The 18,207-nt window shown below is 44.5% G+C and overlaps 1 protein-coding gene across 7 annotated transcripts in view; it reads right to left on the bottom strand.

Moving 5' to 3' along the window:
• Positions 1–2,161: 2,161 nt before the first annotated feature.
• Positions 2,162–18,207, bottom strand: part of GALNT15 (polypeptide N-acetylgalactosaminyltransferase 15) — a 101,742-nt gene continuing 85,696 nt past the window's right edge. For 3 of the 7 annotated variants that reach the window (XM_073900472.1, XM_073900479.1, XM_073900469.1), the window contains 4 exons: positions 16,638–16,769; positions 16,156–16,260; positions 11,397–11,540; positions 7,060–9,257 (listed from right to left, as the gene is read on the bottom strand). In XM_073900472.1, the coding sequence (XP_073756573.1) occupies positions 9,114–9,257; positions 11,397–11,540; positions 16,156–16,260; positions 16,638–16,769 (525 nt within the window). In that variant the 3' untranslated portion in view covers positions 7,060–9,113. Of the gene's footprint in view, positions 2,276–7,057; positions 9,258–11,396; positions 11,541–16,155; positions 16,261–16,637; positions 16,770–18,207 lie in introns of those variants that run through there. The other 4 variants (XR_012380647.1, XR_012380646.1, XM_073900467.1 and 1 more) reach the window with 4 other exon arrangements.

Here is an 18,207-nt window from a genome sequence, read left to right as displayed (position 1 = left end):
TATAGTAGTAAACGTATCACTCAGATGCTTAACTTTGCGCTTTGTAAACCTAAAGCCAAGCCATTGAAATTTCTGGGCTTTTCACTGCATTGCTTTGCTTTCAGAGCACAGAAAGATTTGAACTTTTCCAACTCAGCACTCATGGGTATCAGCCAGATGCTCTTACCTTCTGTGGTTACTGACTGGATTAAGAGGGAGAAGATTAGAACCAAAGGGTTGGGGGATTTTGTGTTAAGCCCTTGCCTTATGGAAAAGCCTTGAGAAAATCCAGAGGCCCCTTGACATGATCACATAATAGATTTCCTGCTCGTGGGAAACAGATGGGGTTCACAGGCTGTAACTCGTTTTAAGCAAAATTCCCAAGCATTTCCTGATCATATACTCCCATATGATATGCAATAAGGAAGAAAACCACAATAAGTCCCATGGGAAGATTCCCCCTCTCATTTTTATAAGCCATGCTTACTTGCTTTTGATGTTTCTTTTATAAAGCAAATAGAAACCTGACTCTCGGAGACAGAAATAAAGGAAAAGGGCTTTTTTGGATGGAACTTTGGGGCCCCAGTTTTTTTTCAAAAAGGTGTGTCATAAAAGAGATTGAAACACTTTTGCTTCATAGAATATCTGACCAATTGTGATGGTGGAGGGTAATGTCCAGATGGTAGGCACCCTTATGCCTTCCTCATACCCCAGCACGAGTAAACTGAGCTGGGTCTGGGGAAATTGAAGATTCCTACTTTGGGCAGGGGGCAAGAGTTGATCAGATAATACCTTGGGGTTGGGAGCACAGAACTTTATAGGTCTTTGTCTCAGCATCCTGTCATTTTCATCTCATAATGATAAAAAAAAAAGAAAGAAAGGAAACAGAGCCCACTCTTGCTTGAGAGAGAGGAGTCATCCCCCAAATACAGACACTGTTCCTGGCTATCCATCAAGCAACTTCCCAACTTCTTTGCTTGCAGACCCCAGTTAGGTTCCAGGTGGCACTGTTCCTGGCCTGTTCCCACTTTGCTGAGATACCATCCTCGTCATGTTCCCAGCCTCCTGTGCTGCCAAAGGTGACCATATGTCAAAGTTCTGACCAATGAGACAGAAGGAGAAGTCCACTGGGAAGCGGGGGTACCTCTGGGGAAGAATAGAAATAAAGACATTAGAAAGTTAAAAATAAAGAATAGAAATAAAGACGTTCCTTCTGCTGCCTCTCTTCCTTCCTATTTGGGATATTGGAGCAAGGATGTTTGGTGTTGTGGTGTTTGGTGTGTGGTGGCCATCTTGTAATGACAAAGAGATAAATATCAGAATCAAAAGCCATGGGGAAGAAAAAAAAAAGCCATGGGGAATGGTAAATGGAAAGTTAAGAAGAGCCTGGGTCCTAGATGATGTCTGTGAGTCATTGCACCAAATATGGAACTAACTACCTTTGAATTGGTCATGCGAGATGACTAAAGATCTTTATTTCTTCAGCCCCTGGGGGGTTGGTTATTGGGTTACTTGCACCTGTACTCATCCAGACTGAAACATCTAATTTTGGCAGGTCCCAAAACACCTTGGCCCTTATTTTCACCTCTTTATTTTCTTTACTCACAAATACTGGGAGGCAGTAAAATGTGTAGGTCAAAAGCAAAGTCTTTTGTGTCCAGTTGCATCACTTTCTGGTTGTATGGCCTTGGGAAAATTAACTATGTAAGCCTCACTTTTCTCAACTATAGAATGGAATAATGTAAAATAGGATAATAATGGTACCCAAATCACTGGCCTATTTTGAATATAAGAAGAAATAATGCAAATAAAGTGCTTAGCACAGGCTTAACATTTGTGGTTATTACCATTATTTCTTTTTTTATTATGTTATGTTAATCCCCATACATTACATCATTAGTTTTTGATGTAGTGTTCCATGATTCATTGTTTGTGCATAACACCCAGGGCTCCATGCAGAACATGCCCTCTTTAATACCCATCACCAGGCCAACCCATCCCCCTACCCTCCTCCCCCCTAGAACCCTCAGTTTGTTTCTCAGAGTCCATAGTCTCTCATGGATCGTCTCCCCCTCCGATTTCCCCCCCTTCATTCTTCCCCTCCTGCTATCTTCTTCTTCTTCTTCTTTTTTATTATTACCATTATTTCTGATGATGGGTCTGTCTATTGCCCATTTGGTATCCAGAGTTTTTTATACCTGATTTTTCTCCCAACTCTTGAAATTTCATTCTTCTGTATCCCAACTCCTGGATTTTCTTTCTCCATAATATAATCCATGGAGTCAAGAATCCTGCCCTGTGGTAATGGTAAGGGGGAGAAACAAAGAAGTATGGATCATGGCTCTTTGCTTTAAAAAAATGCCTATTGCTTAGTTTGGCATATAATTCCACCATGAGCCATATTGAATAACAACATAGGACAGGAATCATCTTAAGGCAACTTGTATCAGGTTTCCATCAGGATTCCACCTACAGCGTTAGGGCCAGCTGGGTAGGGAAGCTATGCAAGGAAGTGGCAGATGGCTTGGAGAAAGGTGCTGGAGACCTACCTGACCAGCTGGGAGGGCCACTGCCCAAACAAACATGTTAAGGGATGTCATTGCTGGGCACAGAGCTGGAACCTTAGGGAGACAGTGGTGGCTCTGCCACCATGAAAACCAACCCACCTCCTAGAGCTATGTGTGAAGGCCTCCTTTGGAGAGTGGTCAAGGATATTCTCAAAGAGTTGACTGAAGAAGAAAATGATGTTCCCAATGAATAGTAAGAACAGGGGCTTTTCATCCTCCCATTACTTTAAGCATCTAACCAATATGGGGGAAAAAAATGGGATCTCTCCAAAATAGAAGTCAACAGGCCTCCACTGTGGCTTCCATCTGGGTAACCCGAGCTATGGAGCTATCTGTCCCTTGTGCATGGTGAAGCCTCACTGGGCAATGACAGGTGGGATCAACTGAGCAGAGAGTAGAGCAATAGTTTGCAAGGTAGAGATGGGGTTGGACAGCTCTGACCCTATCCGTCAGGGGGAGAAGAAGTCCGTGGAGAGGAGAAGGCACTCCAGGCTTTTTTTTTTTTAATCTGGAGCCAGGCTTGGCTGTGCCAATGCTGACACTTGAAGGGGCATGATGGGCCAGCAGCCCCAAACATCGATTATAACAGGCAGAAGGCACGCCTGGGTCTGGCCTTTAAGCATGTCTTATGGGCCTGTCCTGGCTTAGGAGCACAAGGAGTGAGGTTTGTTGGCCTGGTACACCCCTGGTCTCAAGCCAAGCTTTTGGAAATCCCTTTGCTCCACTTGACTTTTTGCTGTTTGTGTTTTGAAGCCTGGTGGACTTGGATGTCAGGGATGAGAGTTTATATAAATACACAGGGGTTATTGCTTTTGTCCACATAAGAGCTGGTGTCTGATTGTCTTCAAATCCCAATCGCAAGAGAATTGTGGCAGGAAAGGGAGGGAGTGTGTGTGTGTTGCCCTTTGTGAGTGTCTTCACCACAATAACGAAAACTACAGTGACAAATTTTATCTGTTAGCACCATTTAATCCCACCAGCTTGGCTAAAATGCTTCTTAGCAGCCCTCCCTCCCACGTTGCTGTTCTTACTGCAGCCTGTGGTCTCACTAAGGAGGCTTGTTCTGCCTAACCTCCAGTGACAACAAAGGCCTCTGGAAACTGTATATCCCCAAAGGAAAGAAGGCTGTGGGCTGAGTGTCAATGTTTTATATTTTGATTAAGAAAAAGATTTATTTGTTTATTCCTATTTCTTCCTAAAAAGGATTGAAGTCCGCTTACACTGGGAATATGCTATATATTGTTTCCCCATGTAGCATGAGAACATGCTATATATTGTTTTGTTTTTCTTTGTTTTTTTGTTATTTATAGTATACAGAAATACTTTACTTTTATATTTTTCAAGCATTCTTACAATTTCTTTGGTAATGTTTTTCTGTTTTTTAAAATCTGTAATTTATCTCCTTCTGCAGCTGGGTCAAAAACGCTGTTCCTGGGGGTGGCAAACTAGGGTTGTGGGCCAACTCTGTTTTTGAAAATAAAGTTTGATTGGAACACAGCCATCCTCATTTGTTTATTATTGTCCATGGCTGCTTATGTGTTGCAGTGGCAGATGTGTATAGTTGTGACAGAGACCATAGGACCCACAAAGCCAAAAGTATGTACTGTCTCGCCCTGTATAGAAAGTTTGCTGACCCCTGCTCTAGCCCATAGTTTAATATAATTTTAACATATGATCATGCCTCAGTGAATTTATCCTTATTGACATGATGTGGCAGCAAGTGTCAGTTCTTCTCTACACCAATGTTGTCCTTCTTCCCCTGAATGCCTAGTCTCACTGGCATCTACCCAAACTGCAAAGGCTTTCTCTTCCCTCTTTGTGCTGGACAGGGAGCTCAGCCCTGTTCCTTGATTTCCACCCTCCAGCACAGCACACAAGTCAGTATGTAAGTCGTGGCCAAAAGTTTTGGGTGAAAATAAGGAAACACCTTTGTAGTGAGGACTAGTCACCTATCTCTGAAAATCCCTCTGGCAACCCCTCCTGCCCCCACTGGAAAGACCTCCTGGATAATCTTGCTCTTCAGGACTTTGCCATATTGTCTGGCCCATCTCTTCCTCAATATCCACCTTATATCTGAATCCCCCTCACTTGATCATGGAGAACAATCATGTTCTCCACTCCCAACTTACATGGTATACCTGCACATTCTCTTACACCTGTATGTACCAGTTATTGGACAATAACTAGAAAGGGAAACACTCTGTGCGTGTGTGTATGTGTGTGTGTGTGAGAGAGAGAGAGAGAGAGAGAGAGAGAGAGATTCGGGGGGAACCTAGGCTTCCCTAGGCTTCAGGTTTCTACAAGGAGAGATATCAGTTTGTGGAATACTTATGACCTCTCTCTAACCCCTCACTCATTCTTCCCCAGGGAGAAAGGATGTCTAATATTATTGATATATTTGGGGTAAGGACTGTGCATGTTGCTCCTTCCTCAGTCTCTTCCTTCTTGAGACACAGCTGCCTAGAGCTTCATATTATGGTCTTGAAGTTCAGTGGAATAAGTTCAGCTCAGGGGAGTGGGGCATCTGGTCCATGGGGTAGGACTACTGATCAAGGGTGGCATTTGACAAGCAGAATAACTCCCATAGGTGGAAGCTTTTGGAGGGCCAGGCCATGTATCTGAAGGTGGGTTTCCCATTAGGAGACACTGAAATAAGGATCTGAATGTAAGTGGTTTACCTGGAAGGTGAGTTTGGGAAGCACCAAGTAAGAGGGGGTGGGAAGGGAATGTAGCCAATTAAAGATGTATTATCAAGCCAGCCAGCACTGTGGATGATTAGAATGTAATCCCACAGTAGGCTCTGGAAAATGGTGTGGAATTTGCACCTCAGCATGATCCTACTGGAGCAGTGAGGGAACTGAGGTATCTATACTCTTGGCAGTCATTGACTGAGGGCTGCTCCTTGAGGGGGTGAATTTCTGGCCTACCCCACATCATAAAGTAACCTTCTTCAGCTTTAGGAAAAAACATCAGGCAAAGAAATGCAGATACAGTTGGAAGTTCTTCAGGAGCTCCCTGAAGCTGTAAGACCAGAGGGAGGTGGATGGGGCTAGAATACTCACTAGCAGAGACTCGGATGTCAAAGGGTGAATTTGGCATCTCCTTCTTAGTTGTGCTTTACTCTTATTGTGTGACTTAAGGATTGAGAGAATCAAATTTTGGGCTTTGGCAGGATTTGTGTTCTGATCATCTAATCTTATACCTAGCTATTAGATGTGGCTATTTTCAGAGGTCATGGGTCCTGGCCCATCTCCCAAGGGTCCCCTACAGCTTCCTCTCTGTAGGTCCTCTGTATAGGGCTACCTGCCTGCCAGACCCCAGCTGCCTCTTCAAGAAAGGGCTGAATTCCCATGACCAGCAGTAGCACCTTTAGTAGCCCAACCATCTCATGTCCATGTGAAATGGCATTTCTACTCCTTCTTACTTTGGATTCTTATAGGAGAGAAGCTAAGGCTAAGAACTAAAAAAATCCAGCAATTAATTGGTGTGCTCAGTGGTCCAAAAATCCTTTGGAGAAACAGATGGTGTTAATTCCATCAAAATTGGTCAGTTGGACTTGGTGATGGAAGGGCATAGAGGGCCCAAGGGAGGAAAGGGAGAGGGAGGGAAAAGCTGTCACAAGACCATGGATGCTAGAAAAGCAGCTTTGATCAGAAGTGAGAAAAAGAGGGAAGCTGAGGACAAGATAAGAAAAGTGAGGAGATCACAACATAACCATAGGCCAAGCAGCAAAAACAACAAAAAAGGTAAAGAACTCTCCTGGTCAAAAGAGTAGAACTAGAAGACAGAATGAGAAAGAGGAAAAGAGTTGATGGAAGAGAGGAAAAGGAATTACACTGAACAAGGTGTGTTCTCCTACATCATACAGGATCAAACCATCCGGCCATGTGGATTCAAACAGAGGTCTGTGAGAAGCAAAGAACAGTCCAAGAACTGGTCCAGTGGGCACTCTCCTAGTTCCAAGTAACAACAGAAGACTTCTAGAATAGTTTAAATGTTTGCTACTCAAAGAGTGGTCCACGGACCAGCATCAAGCATCCCCTGGGAGCTCATTAGGAATGCAGAATCTCAGGTCCCACCCCAGACCTACCAAATTAGACTCTGCATCTTAACACAATCCCCATATGATCTGTGAGTATAGTGAAATTTGAGGAGCACTGGATTAAACCAAAATATTATGGGATGTCTCATGGACTCTGAGGACAGGGATCTAGCAAGACCTCAAGAACAAACTAGAACCAACAACCTGAATACTATCAAGATGTTCCATCTATCTCTTGCCTCTACTTCTGAACAGTAAAGTCGAATCATAAAAGTGAAGATCAAACTCTTGGGAATCAAATCTTTCAACTGCCAGGTTTCTGTACTTTTAAAATGATCATTGTGGATAAAATCAAAGCAGAGTCCATAGAGAACAGAATTTGCACACTTGGTTACACTATGAGGAGAAGGTTGAATTTCTTTTAGAACTAAATGGAGACATCTGTTTTGTTTAAATTAAGGATCTGTAAGTACCAGCTAGGGACTGAGTTGACAGCCATTTCTATAATAAAGTAATAAATCATGGGGATGGTTAAGGAAGCAAGGAACCCCACATTCTTGCTTTGTTCAACCAATTAAGCAATAAGCCATCTGGGTCCTTTTGTTAATTACTGTCAAACACAACTTACACAATTGAATTCAGCCTTTTATTTAATTATATTAATTTATTCCAGCAACTTCAAATACTCACAATGCCAATAATTAAGTTCATTTAAAAAAATAGAAGTCTTGTTTAATTTTAGTTTGCAACTATTAATACCATTTACAAGGTTGCCATCTGAGAATTTTTAGCTCCATCTCAGCCTCAGGATGTTAGGGGAATCTGTTTTAAATATAGACATGTCAGAAGGAAGAAGACAGTGGCTAAAATCTCTTCTCTCAATGGGATGATGAATCTATCCAGATCAGCTCTGCCCAACAGAACTATTTGCAATGATAGAATGTTCTATATCTGTGCTCTCCAATACAGTAGCCACTAGGCATGGGCAGCTATTAAGCACTAGAAATGTGAACAGTACAACTGAAGAACTGAGTTTTAATTTTTTTTTAAATTTTAATGAATTTACATTCCAATAGCCACATGCGGCTAATGCCTACCATAGACAGCACAAGTCTGGAGTGTATTCTGAGGAAGGAGAAATGCAGTTGGCCATTGACTTAAGCTGGTGGAAAAAAAAAAACATAATTATGATAGGCATTGTTTAGAAGCCCTCACTTCCTACCTAGTTTTTCTTATTTGAAACACACTGAATTCTGAGATAGCCCAGAGGAGATCAGTATCTTTGAAGGGAGGTTTCTAAGCTGACCATATGGAGAGTGAACTCCACTTGGAGGAGAAATAGGCATAAATGGTGTCTTCTTAACAGCAGAACCAACCCCACTCAACACTTCCTTATGACTGAACTAGGTAGGCCAGCACAGCAAGGAGAGCCATTTAGCTCTTGCTAGCACTGGCTCAGCTCTAGTGGAAGCACGTTCCTCCCCCAGTTGTGAACATTCAACCTGCAGGCACATTTGGGGGTCCCAGGCTCAGAGACGGCCACGTCAGTCCTAATGGGACATTAAGACCCAACTCTGGTTCCTTTCATATGAATTTTGGCTCAAATGCAGGCATTTCCCTTCTGGGAGGCTTACCTCTTTGTGGAGGTTGCTCTTTCTGATCCAGTCAATGCAAACCTTATAACAAGGCATCAGCAGAGTTTCTCAACTGTATACACTTTGTTATTGGGAACGCTCAGTCTGAGCTGACCCTTCCAATAGCAACGACTAAAGAGAAATACATTGCATGAGATTCTGGTTGGGGTTATCCAAGGTAGAGAAGGGCTAGGGCAGGGTGAATGGAGGTAGAAAGTATGGAGGAAATTCTCATTTACATGAAAACATCCTATTCCAGGTCTGCTGGCTCTTGCCAGCTGCCAGGTTGAGCCAGGCTCTTCGTCTCTCTTCAACCCAACTCTTTGCTCAGTTACCTCTCTTCCTTCTTCCGAGCTATGGCTCAGCCAATGAACATGGAATTTGTCCTAATGAGCTTAATCCAAAGTTTTGGAGATTTCAGGCCTTCACAACCTCTTCACACTTTAATTTTCATGGTTGGCTACACAGATGATCCACGGTAGGGCCATTTGCAAAAAATTTATTGATTGGATTTATGTATCCTTGGAGGTGTTGCCCGAGACTGGCCATACCTCTTTCCTTTATCAGCGATAAAAGCAATTATCAAGTGCTCGGTGGAAAAAAAACAAAACAAAACAATCTTCTGTACTACGTACTGACCATCTATCAGTGATGAAGACAATGAGACAATGTTTCCCTTTTTTTTTCTTTTTCTAAAACGTCCAGAAGTCAATGCAAAAAGGTACAAGAAGGAAAGACTTTCTATATTCATTCACAGAGTTTTCTTCTCTACTATCACCAGGAATACAAACACAAAAGGATCTGCTTCATGAAATATACATGCTCTTTTAGTTCTCTTGGGGCTGACTTGCGATGACTAAACTTCTCTCTTCCCTCTGACACTGGCATTCATCATTTATCCACACTGCTGATGTTGTCAAATCGCCACAGCTGGCTGGCTTTTCCATCACACTGGCGCAAGTACAAATCTTTACTGTTTTCCTGCACCACAGCTTCCATGCATTTCCCAGAAAGAACGTGGACAATCATTCCATTCTGAAAAGAGAAAAAAAAGGAAAAGGAAAAAAAAAGAAAGAAAGAAAAAGAAATGAAAATCAGTCAGTTCCCTGCAATCAGTAAGCAAAGAAGGATATTTCTAAGCTTTGTGCTAATCATTATGAGAATTATAGAGGTGGTGTGAACTGGCCTGGTAAGGAATTGTAGTATGTTGGTTAATATAAAATATAACTTAGGTAGCCCTAAATATAAATATTGTTTGGAAACTTGAGGACATTAATTAAATTATCTTTATTGAGATTGTATAATTGTGCTATTTCTTAGAGAGTTCTGGTTAGTAGCATGCCAGTGTATAGAGCATGTTCAGTCTTTATACCATACTGGTGACATTCACTGTTACCACTGTATTTGTACATTTTTGCTTTCAAAAAGATTTAGTTTGATCTCTGCTCCCTGTGAATCCTGCAATTTAGGACTTCTGCCACCAGGCTGCTGTAGAGAATAAAAGCTCAAGGATACACAGAGAGCCCAAGTCAGTCATGTTTAGAGGATGATAGCTGTTTCCTGCTCAAAATCCACCAGATTTAATATTGAATCTAGCCATCCCTTTTTCAACAAAAAATTGATTTATTTTTGAAAAGCTAAACATTTTCACCAACAAGGCTGATAATGTCCATTTGTTTATTTTTTGAGATAAAATTCATACCATAATATTCACTCTTTAAAAGTATACAACTTTTGTCTTTTAATATATTCACAGGGTGTATGCAAACCTCACGGTAAAAAGAAACCCACTACCCATTAACAATCACTTCCTGTGCCTCCCTCTTTCTAGCTCCTGGAAATCACTAATTTGCTTTCTGATTAATGGATTTGTCTATTCTGGACATTTCCTATAAATGAAGTCATATAAGATATGGCTTTCTGTGACTGGCTTCTTTCACTTTGCATGATATCTTCAAGGGTCATCCATGTTGTAGCATAAATAGTAGCTAATTTCTTTTTTTTTCTTTTCATTGTGGTAAAAACAGATAACATAAAAGTTACCATCTTAACCATTTTTAAGGGTAAAGTTTAGTAGTGTTAAGTATGTTCACATTGTTGTGAAACAGATATTCAGAACTTTTTCATCTTTCAAAACTGAAACTCTGTACTTATTAAACAACTCTCCCCTCCTGCCCAGCCCCTGGTAACCACTATTTTCCTTTCTGTTTCTATGAATTTGTCTAATTTAGATACCTTATATAGTTGGAATTGTACAGTATTTGTCCTTTTGTGACACATTTATTTCACTTAGTGTGATGTCCTCCAGGTTCATCCATGCTGTAGCACGTGACAGAATTTCCTTTCCTTTTAAGGCTGAATAGTATTCCATTATATACATATATATATGTATATATATATATATACATATATGTGTGTATATATATATACATATATATGTGTGTATATATATATATACACACACATACATACACACACAACATTTTGTTTATCCATTCATCCATCTTTGAATGCTTGGTTTGCTTCTACCTCTTGGCTATTGTAAATAGTGCTACTATGAACAGTACTTCATTGCTTTTTATGGCTGAACGATAATACTTAAATTTTAAAGTCTTAGTTTTTAATGCTTGAATTATACTGGGTGAATCTTACTAATCTTTCCCTTACTATTTTTAAAATGTATCTTGTAACCATAGGACTTGGTTAGAATGATCCTTTATGATCATTCATAAAGGTCCTTAACTTGGTTTCCAAGATGTCTTTGAGCATGTGTGAGCCCCAAGTCTTAGGGTCACTTGTCACGAAGTAGAGAAGGAAGAGCCTTTCTACTGCTCCTAAAACCACATCACTGAGGTAGTTGGCTGCTTCTGTCACATGCTCCATGGTCTTACTGGTGACCTGAGCTAATAAACTTCAAAAAGGGACTGTCTCCTCTCTCTGCCATGGTCACCATCAGAGCTTTACAGAGATGTGGCAAATCAGTACACTTCAAGATGCTGGCGGTCCAACTTTGCTGCAAGGTTGGCTTTACTTCCTCCTGAGGCTTTGATGCCAAGTCACCAAGTTCAACAGCAGGGGCACTGGCCTGTATGGTAATACTTGAGCTCTTGGAAGACCCTGGGACACTGTCCCAGCTGGAGGCACTGCTGAATGCTTCCTGAACAGATTACTTACCTCTTGGAAGTCCCAGTGCTGTTGATGGATGGCAGAGCCTTCTTCTATGCACTTCTGAAGAATCACCTGCTCTTGCCTGACATCAAAGCACAGGTGCTGTGGGCTGCCAAAGTGGATCTCCTTCCTGCTAGTGTGCTTCAGGTGCTGGGACAGGGGGAATGGTTGTTAGCATAGCTAGAAGGAGATCTTCTCCGAAGCTGGAGATGAAGGAAGGAGAGCTCACAATAGGGCTGATGTCTAGGGCCAATCTTTAGATTCTATGAGGGTCAGCAATACCATATCTCATAGTCAAATCTACATATACAATGCTAGACTAGACCTAGCCCCTGAAATCTCCACATGCCGCCCGCTGTTGCATTCATATTTATACGTTCTGGCATGTGTCTCTATTATTCTATTTACTGCATCATAGGTGAGGCCATAAAGAATGCTGTGTGTTGTGTGAGTGCACTGGAAGAGGAGCAGATGAGGAACACTCTTGAGGCCCAAGGTGATCTCTTTCTGGAGAGATCTGACCTGGCCTGTAACTAATTCTCCTGCTGTCTGTTGCAACTCCTGACTCTCGCTCATGGTCATTTTTTCCTCCCATGTTTTGTAGTATTGGATGTGTGCATCTTTGCAGAGGGGCTTTAACTTTAGGAAGGCTGTGTGGCCCGGCTGGAGAGCACTTTCCGACAAAACCATTTTCTGTTCTTGCCAGGTACAGCCTGAACGAATTTTTATATTAATTTTGTGGTTGGGAGACAAAGTTGGCTTCATGGACATGTGATCTGTGCATTCACGTGGGGCCTCATGCCTAGAACGGCTTAATGTTTTTGGTTTAATATACTTGGTTTAATGCTCTATTGTTACTATCTTGAAGTTTTTAATAAATGAATGATGGACCCCACATTTTCATTTTGCACTGGGCCCCACAAATTAGGTAGCCAGTCCTCCTTGAGGATTCCCACACCACACATAAATCTGAAACCTAAACCCATATGAGATGCAGGCTTATGGTTAAAAAACTTTTTTTGAAGTAACTTTCTCCTATACAAAGACCCTGTGGAGGCAGACAAGTTTCCTTGTCATCTTCCTGTGCCACGGGTGGATTTTTCTAGTCAAACTTTTGGCAGATAGGTTACTCTTTGAAGGTCAAAGTTGGCTTTATATGATGTCTCACTTCCAACTTCTCACCTGTTACAGGCTATAGGCTCTCATTAACCACTCTTGCATGTAGCTAATGCCTCTGGATTCCCCAGGTTCCCTCATTTCCGGCAGGATAGCTTGGCCAATGCCCTATGGCTCTATTTTAAGTTGCTTCTTGATTTTTGGCCCCTGGAGATTTCCCTCTGTTACAAACTCAGTTAGTTACGTGTTTCTTCTTAATTTTTATATGGCATATCTAGGTGCTTTTAGGAGAAGTACTTTCAGCTTATCTAGTTCATGATTTTGCTACATATACAAGTCCTTGCTAGTCCCCTCCTCCCCACCAAGAATCAGAAAACCCACAAAAGCTAACATTCTGTTGGCATGCAGGAAACTGCATGATTCCCAGCTGCAGAGGAGGAAACCAAGACTCGGAGGGATTAAGAAGGCTTCTGATGTCATATAGCTAGAAAGTGGTGAGCTGTTTCTACCACGTTACATGGCTTCCTCACTTAGCACTTTGTATCTATGTCCTCCTCCCCTGTGCCAGGTGTGAATGCCTTTTGGTGTGTTCTGGAACACTGGGAAAGGCCAAAACTGAAAGAGGCCACATGGATCCTGAGCACATGGGGAACCATGTGCCCTCCAGGTGTAGACCTTCCTCTGGGATCCCAGAGCCCGCATGGCCAAGCCTGGCCTCACAGGTCCTCCCTGCAGGGCTGGACTCCAGACCCTCCAAGACATGTTCTGGAGTTTGCTCTCAGGCTCTTGGGGCCTTACTTGACTCATTTGATCAATATCTCCAGCAACTTGCACTTTGTTATTTATTTTTAATAGAGGCCTTAACGCAAAGGCCCCTGTCACAGGCTGAAAGAGATTTGGGGGCAGGCTAGGCTTTCCAGGTTCATCCAAGTTGTGAAAAGAGTGGACCCACCAACCCTCAGCCAGCATCACTGAGGCTTCCCACCGCCTTGGGAACTTATTGCATGATGGAAATTTTGAAGAAAATCTATACCTTAAGATACAAAGAGACCTTCCTGATAATCAAGGGGCCTACATGGGTACTGGAATGACCCTGCAGCATCTAGAGCCCTTCCCTGACTCAGTTACCTTCTTCTCTCCTCAGACAATAGAGGGCATGAAGTTTACCAACCCCTGGGGTGCTGCAGGAGGAGACGTGGTTCTACTCTTTGACTCTTTCCTTTAGCTTCTGGGAATTATGAACCAGGGGTTTTAGAGCCCCATGGACCATAGGGGGCTTCAAGGGATCCATGAACCCTGGAAATTGTTAAAATTTTGTCCAGATGTGCTTATGTGTGTTTTTTTCTGGGAAATTGTCCTTAGAATTCATCACCTTCTTAAAGGAACCATGTGACTTGTAATAAAGAGTCTGACTCCATGTCTGATGTCTGACCTCTGAGCTTTCAAGCTCCACCTGCTTCACCTTATCCCCTTGCTGCACTTTGGGGCAAGCTCGTAAGAAGCCAAGTGCTTTCCTCTTTGGTGCTGGCAGGAAGTTCAAACCAGGTAAGAGCAGCCGGAGTTTGGGAATACTCACCTGGCCCATCCCCCGACCACATAAGAGCCAAAGCCAGTTGCTGGCCTGCCTGGAAGCCTGCCCTGCTCGCCCCCAGAAAGTCTCATTGTGTGAATCATGCTTTCCATTCTCTCTTGTTACATGTCCTGTTACAGTCTCCAGATCTGAACCAGATTTGGGGTCAAGGTTGATCCTGTCCCCACGGGGCAACCACCAGATATAACCTAAAAAGGTTAAGAACCACAGGCAGGGAATGGACGAGCCACTGGACTGACCCATCCTTATTAGACCTAGATTTTAACCAGGCGCTACCTGGATTTCTCAGTGTTGATTTCACATTGTCTGCCCTGTGGTGAGCCATCTATATCCAAGAATAGGAACTCCAGCTCTGGGAGGGGCCTGTCCCTGTGGGCAGGGTGACCGCTGGGCACGTTCAGCATCTCTCTATGCTGCCCTAGGGCCATAAGCTTTTCCTGTCACCAGGGCAGACCCATCCTTGTCAGGTCCTATCAGGTCCAACCGTTCTGCAGAGTGGGGCCTCAGGGGAAAGCCGTGCAGTTTGTCTTCCTTGCTGCCTCTTGGTCCCTCCCCAAGCAAGTCATCAGAGCACTGTATTCGGGGGAGAGGCCCCACCAGGCCTGGCATCCCAGGAGAGCTTCTGTGCTATGCCCCTCTGCTCCCAAGGGGCATTTGTGCTCTCTGCTTTCCTTCTGACCATGGAGGAAAAGGCTTCCTCCCTGTGGTAGGCATTTCACAGACCAAATTGCTCTGTGCATGGGAAATGTTCTGAATGAGGCCAATGCTCTGAAGCTAGGAGCCAGTGACTCCAACCGTGTGTAAGCTCTCCTCTGGCAAGTGGAGCATGGTCACCTGAGGCCGTGAGGCCCGTCTACTCCAAACCCAGCCCTCCTTCTCTGCTTCACACCGACACACAGACACAAGCGTGCACACACACACACACACACACGCATGCAGAGACACCCACCCAGACAGACACAGACAGACACACACACACACCAGACTCCCGTGGTGCCCTAAAGATCCCCCCCTTTGTGCACTCTCGCTCCCACAGAGCCACATGAAGTTCCTGAAAGCCACAACACATCTGCTTGGGAGACCTCAGAATCAGGGGACTGAGACCAGACTGTAACCACAGTCATGGGTTTGAGGGACCACTGCAAGTAGGGAACACTTTCTGGGTTCCCCTGGCCTCCTCAGTGCTTCCATGTCTACACTGCCCACTTGGGTGACCCACTTTCCCTGTCTCTGGTCCTAACTGGCTGAGGATCTCTGGCTGGTCCAGATGTTTCAGGCAGTGCCCTGGTGGAAATGTGCATGCACACGGTGGTTCTCTTTGACCTCTGATTATAGATGTTTAATTTAAATGAGGAGATTTTCCATAAACCCTGGGTTTCAAACGTCTTTTAAAATTTGGGGGTGGGACACCTGGGTGGCTCAGTCAGTTAAGTGTCTGCCTTCGGCTCAGGTCATGATCCCGGGGTCCTGGGATGGAGCCCTGCATCGGGCTCTCTGCTCAGCGGGGAGTCTGCTTCTCCCTCTCCCTTGGCTCCCCCTGCTTGTGCTCTCTCTCTCTCTCTCTCTCTCTCTCTGTCAAATAAATAAGTAAGTAAATAAATCTTTAAAAAAATCAGGGGGTGGTGTCATAATATTGGGCCCACTTTCATACAGAAGAGAAGACATTTGTTGAGGCTGGGGAACAGGTGCCACTGTGCTTTCAGATGGGCACATCCTCCTCAGGCCCAGCAGCCTCCACCCAGCTCACCGTGCTCACCTCCTTTCCCTGCCTGATCCTGGGCATATCTGAGCTTGCAACCCCTGGCCTAGTGACTCTCTCAGCTTCAGTTTCCTCATCCGTTCGATTAAAGCATCCATTTCCCTCAGGCTCGGATGCTTGTATTCTCTGATGATGGCCCGTGTTTGTGCGTGTGCCTGGAGGCGGGGTGGGCAGAGCTGGTCGGGTCAGCGGAGTGGGGGACATGGGACCCCTGAAAGGTGGTGCCCCAAAGGGAAGTGAGGAGCATCCCAGGAAAGACCACTCACAGGTCTGTGACGCTGAGAACTCCGACTACCCACCTGTTGCTGCCGGCTGTCGCTGCAAAGAGCTAGCGTCATGGCGCAGCCCAGGATGTCCCCTTCCGCCCGGCAGTCTACACAGAAGCCAAGTCCGGTGTTGTGGAGCTGAAAGTGGACACCCGTACAAAAGTGAACCCCGCCGTCCACTGTAAAGACACCCTGTGTCAGGCGCCATTCCTCTCCCCTCTCCCTGCAGTGTAGCTCAAGGGGTCAGGTTCAGACCACAGAAATGAGCAAGGTCAAGCTGAAGTCTCTAATCCCAAGGGACAGGAAGCAGGACACACCTATCATGATGACAGGCCCTGAAACAGGTTTCACGGCAACCCAGTCACCTCCCTCAGGGTAGGCGTGAGAGCCTCTGAGTCCCCATGGAGCTTGGGACTGTGTGGCCAGGGTCATGGTCAAACTCCTGAACATCCAGTTTCTGTCTTGGGAAGCTGCCTACCCCCTCCCCACCCCACCTTCCCTGGAGTCTCTCTTGCCTTTCCAGAGAACCTGGGCCTGCACTCAGATGGGTACAGCTCAGGGTAGATGTTGGCCAGAAACCAGTGGAACATCCGACAACCCAGCCTCCTTTGCAGCTGCAGGCGTTCTGTGCAGTCTGGCTTCTCGGCCTGAGGGAGGAGAAAGACACGGGCAGTGAGAGGGAAAGCCTGCTATTTACCACCATGCATGTGTGGACAGAGGTGGCTGAAGGACCCAGACAGAGGGAGGGGACCGAGGCCACCATTCCCCAGGGCTGCAGACAGCGGGGAAGGTCATGTGTTGGGAGAAGAGGTTTAAAAGGGACAGAATAGGATGGATGCTCTCTACAGAGAGTTGTGAAGCCAGCAACGTAGGTGTGAGGCCACTCCCTCCCCACAATCCCTCACATCTTCAGTCGACAGAGAGCATTATACCTGTGCTCTAAGGACTTTTCTGTGGAAGCCGGCAAAACGGTGGGGCTTTGCAGCTAGGCTACTGTGGCACAACACATAAGCACATGAGCCTTATGGAGGCAGGAACTGACCCAAAGGCCACTCAGATGAAATAAGCTGGGAAAGTGTGGGGTGGGGTGGAGACAAGGCAAGTTTGCTTTTCTTCCCCTCCAAGTGCCCAGTCTCCTCCATTAACGAATCATTCCTTTGGGCGACGCTATCCCCTTACCTTGAGATTTTCCTTTATGATACAGTTGTCCTGGGATGGATATCAGGTAAGTCCCTAACACTTTAGTATAAATTTATGTATTTGGCTATACTGATAAGATATAAGGAAACCTACCCAAACATTTGGTACTAAGTCCTGGATATTTTTAGGGAAGACAGGTGTGCTAAGGAGTGGTTGGGAAGATCAAAAACAAAAACAAAAGTGTGGGGCTCCTGGGTGGTTCAGTTGGTTAAGCATCTAACTCTTGGTCTCAGCTCAGGTCTTGATCTCAGGGTCATGAGTTCAAGCCCCACATTGAGTACTTAATAAAAGAGAGAGAGAAAGAGAGTATTTCCTGGGGCGAGGAGAGGAAAGGAGAGAGGGCTGGAACAAGAATTTCATTTCATTGTTCCAGCTTGATGGCCTCTAGGCTAGCAACTAGACACTGGGCTAACAGGCTATATGCAATGAGTTTGGTTTGATTCAGCTTCTTCTTTTTTTTACTCCTCAGATGGAAATGTTGGGGGGAGTAAGGTCTGAATCCTCCATACTGAAATGCTCTCGGCATGCTTTCAAACTGTGATCTCAAGCACCTGGCTCAGAAATGCCCAAGGACCTTGTTAAAAAGGCAGGTTCCTAGGCCCTACACCAGAGACTGTGGTTCAATAGGTTGGGGCAGCGCCCTTGGAATCTGCATTTTAACCATCTTTCCTGGTGAGTTTTATTCACAGGAAGTTTGAGAACAGCTTCTCTGGGGCAAGAATGTCTTGTTGATTCAGCATATGTACCTACCATTAAACTAAAGAGATCTATTACTCTTTCCTCTAAGGAAATTAATATAAGTTTTTTATAGTTTCTCAGCATTCTGAACGTTCACTTGAGACCTCGCCAGCCATTCTATAGGGCTGGACTTTGCTCCCAGAGCAG

The sequence above is a fragment of the Callorhinus ursinus genome, unplaced genomic scaffold (assembly GCF_003265705.2).
Source record: "Callorhinus ursinus isolate GAN/ISIS: 27379988/994484 unplaced genomic scaffold, GSC_fseal_2.0 scaffold1, whole genome shotgun sequence".
In the NCBI taxonomy this organism is placed as follows: Eukaryota; Metazoa; Chordata; class Mammalia; order Carnivora; family Otariidae; genus Callorhinus; species Callorhinus ursinus.
Note: the sequence above shows the minus strand (reverse complement) of the source record. Positions and strands in the feature narration are given on the sequence as shown.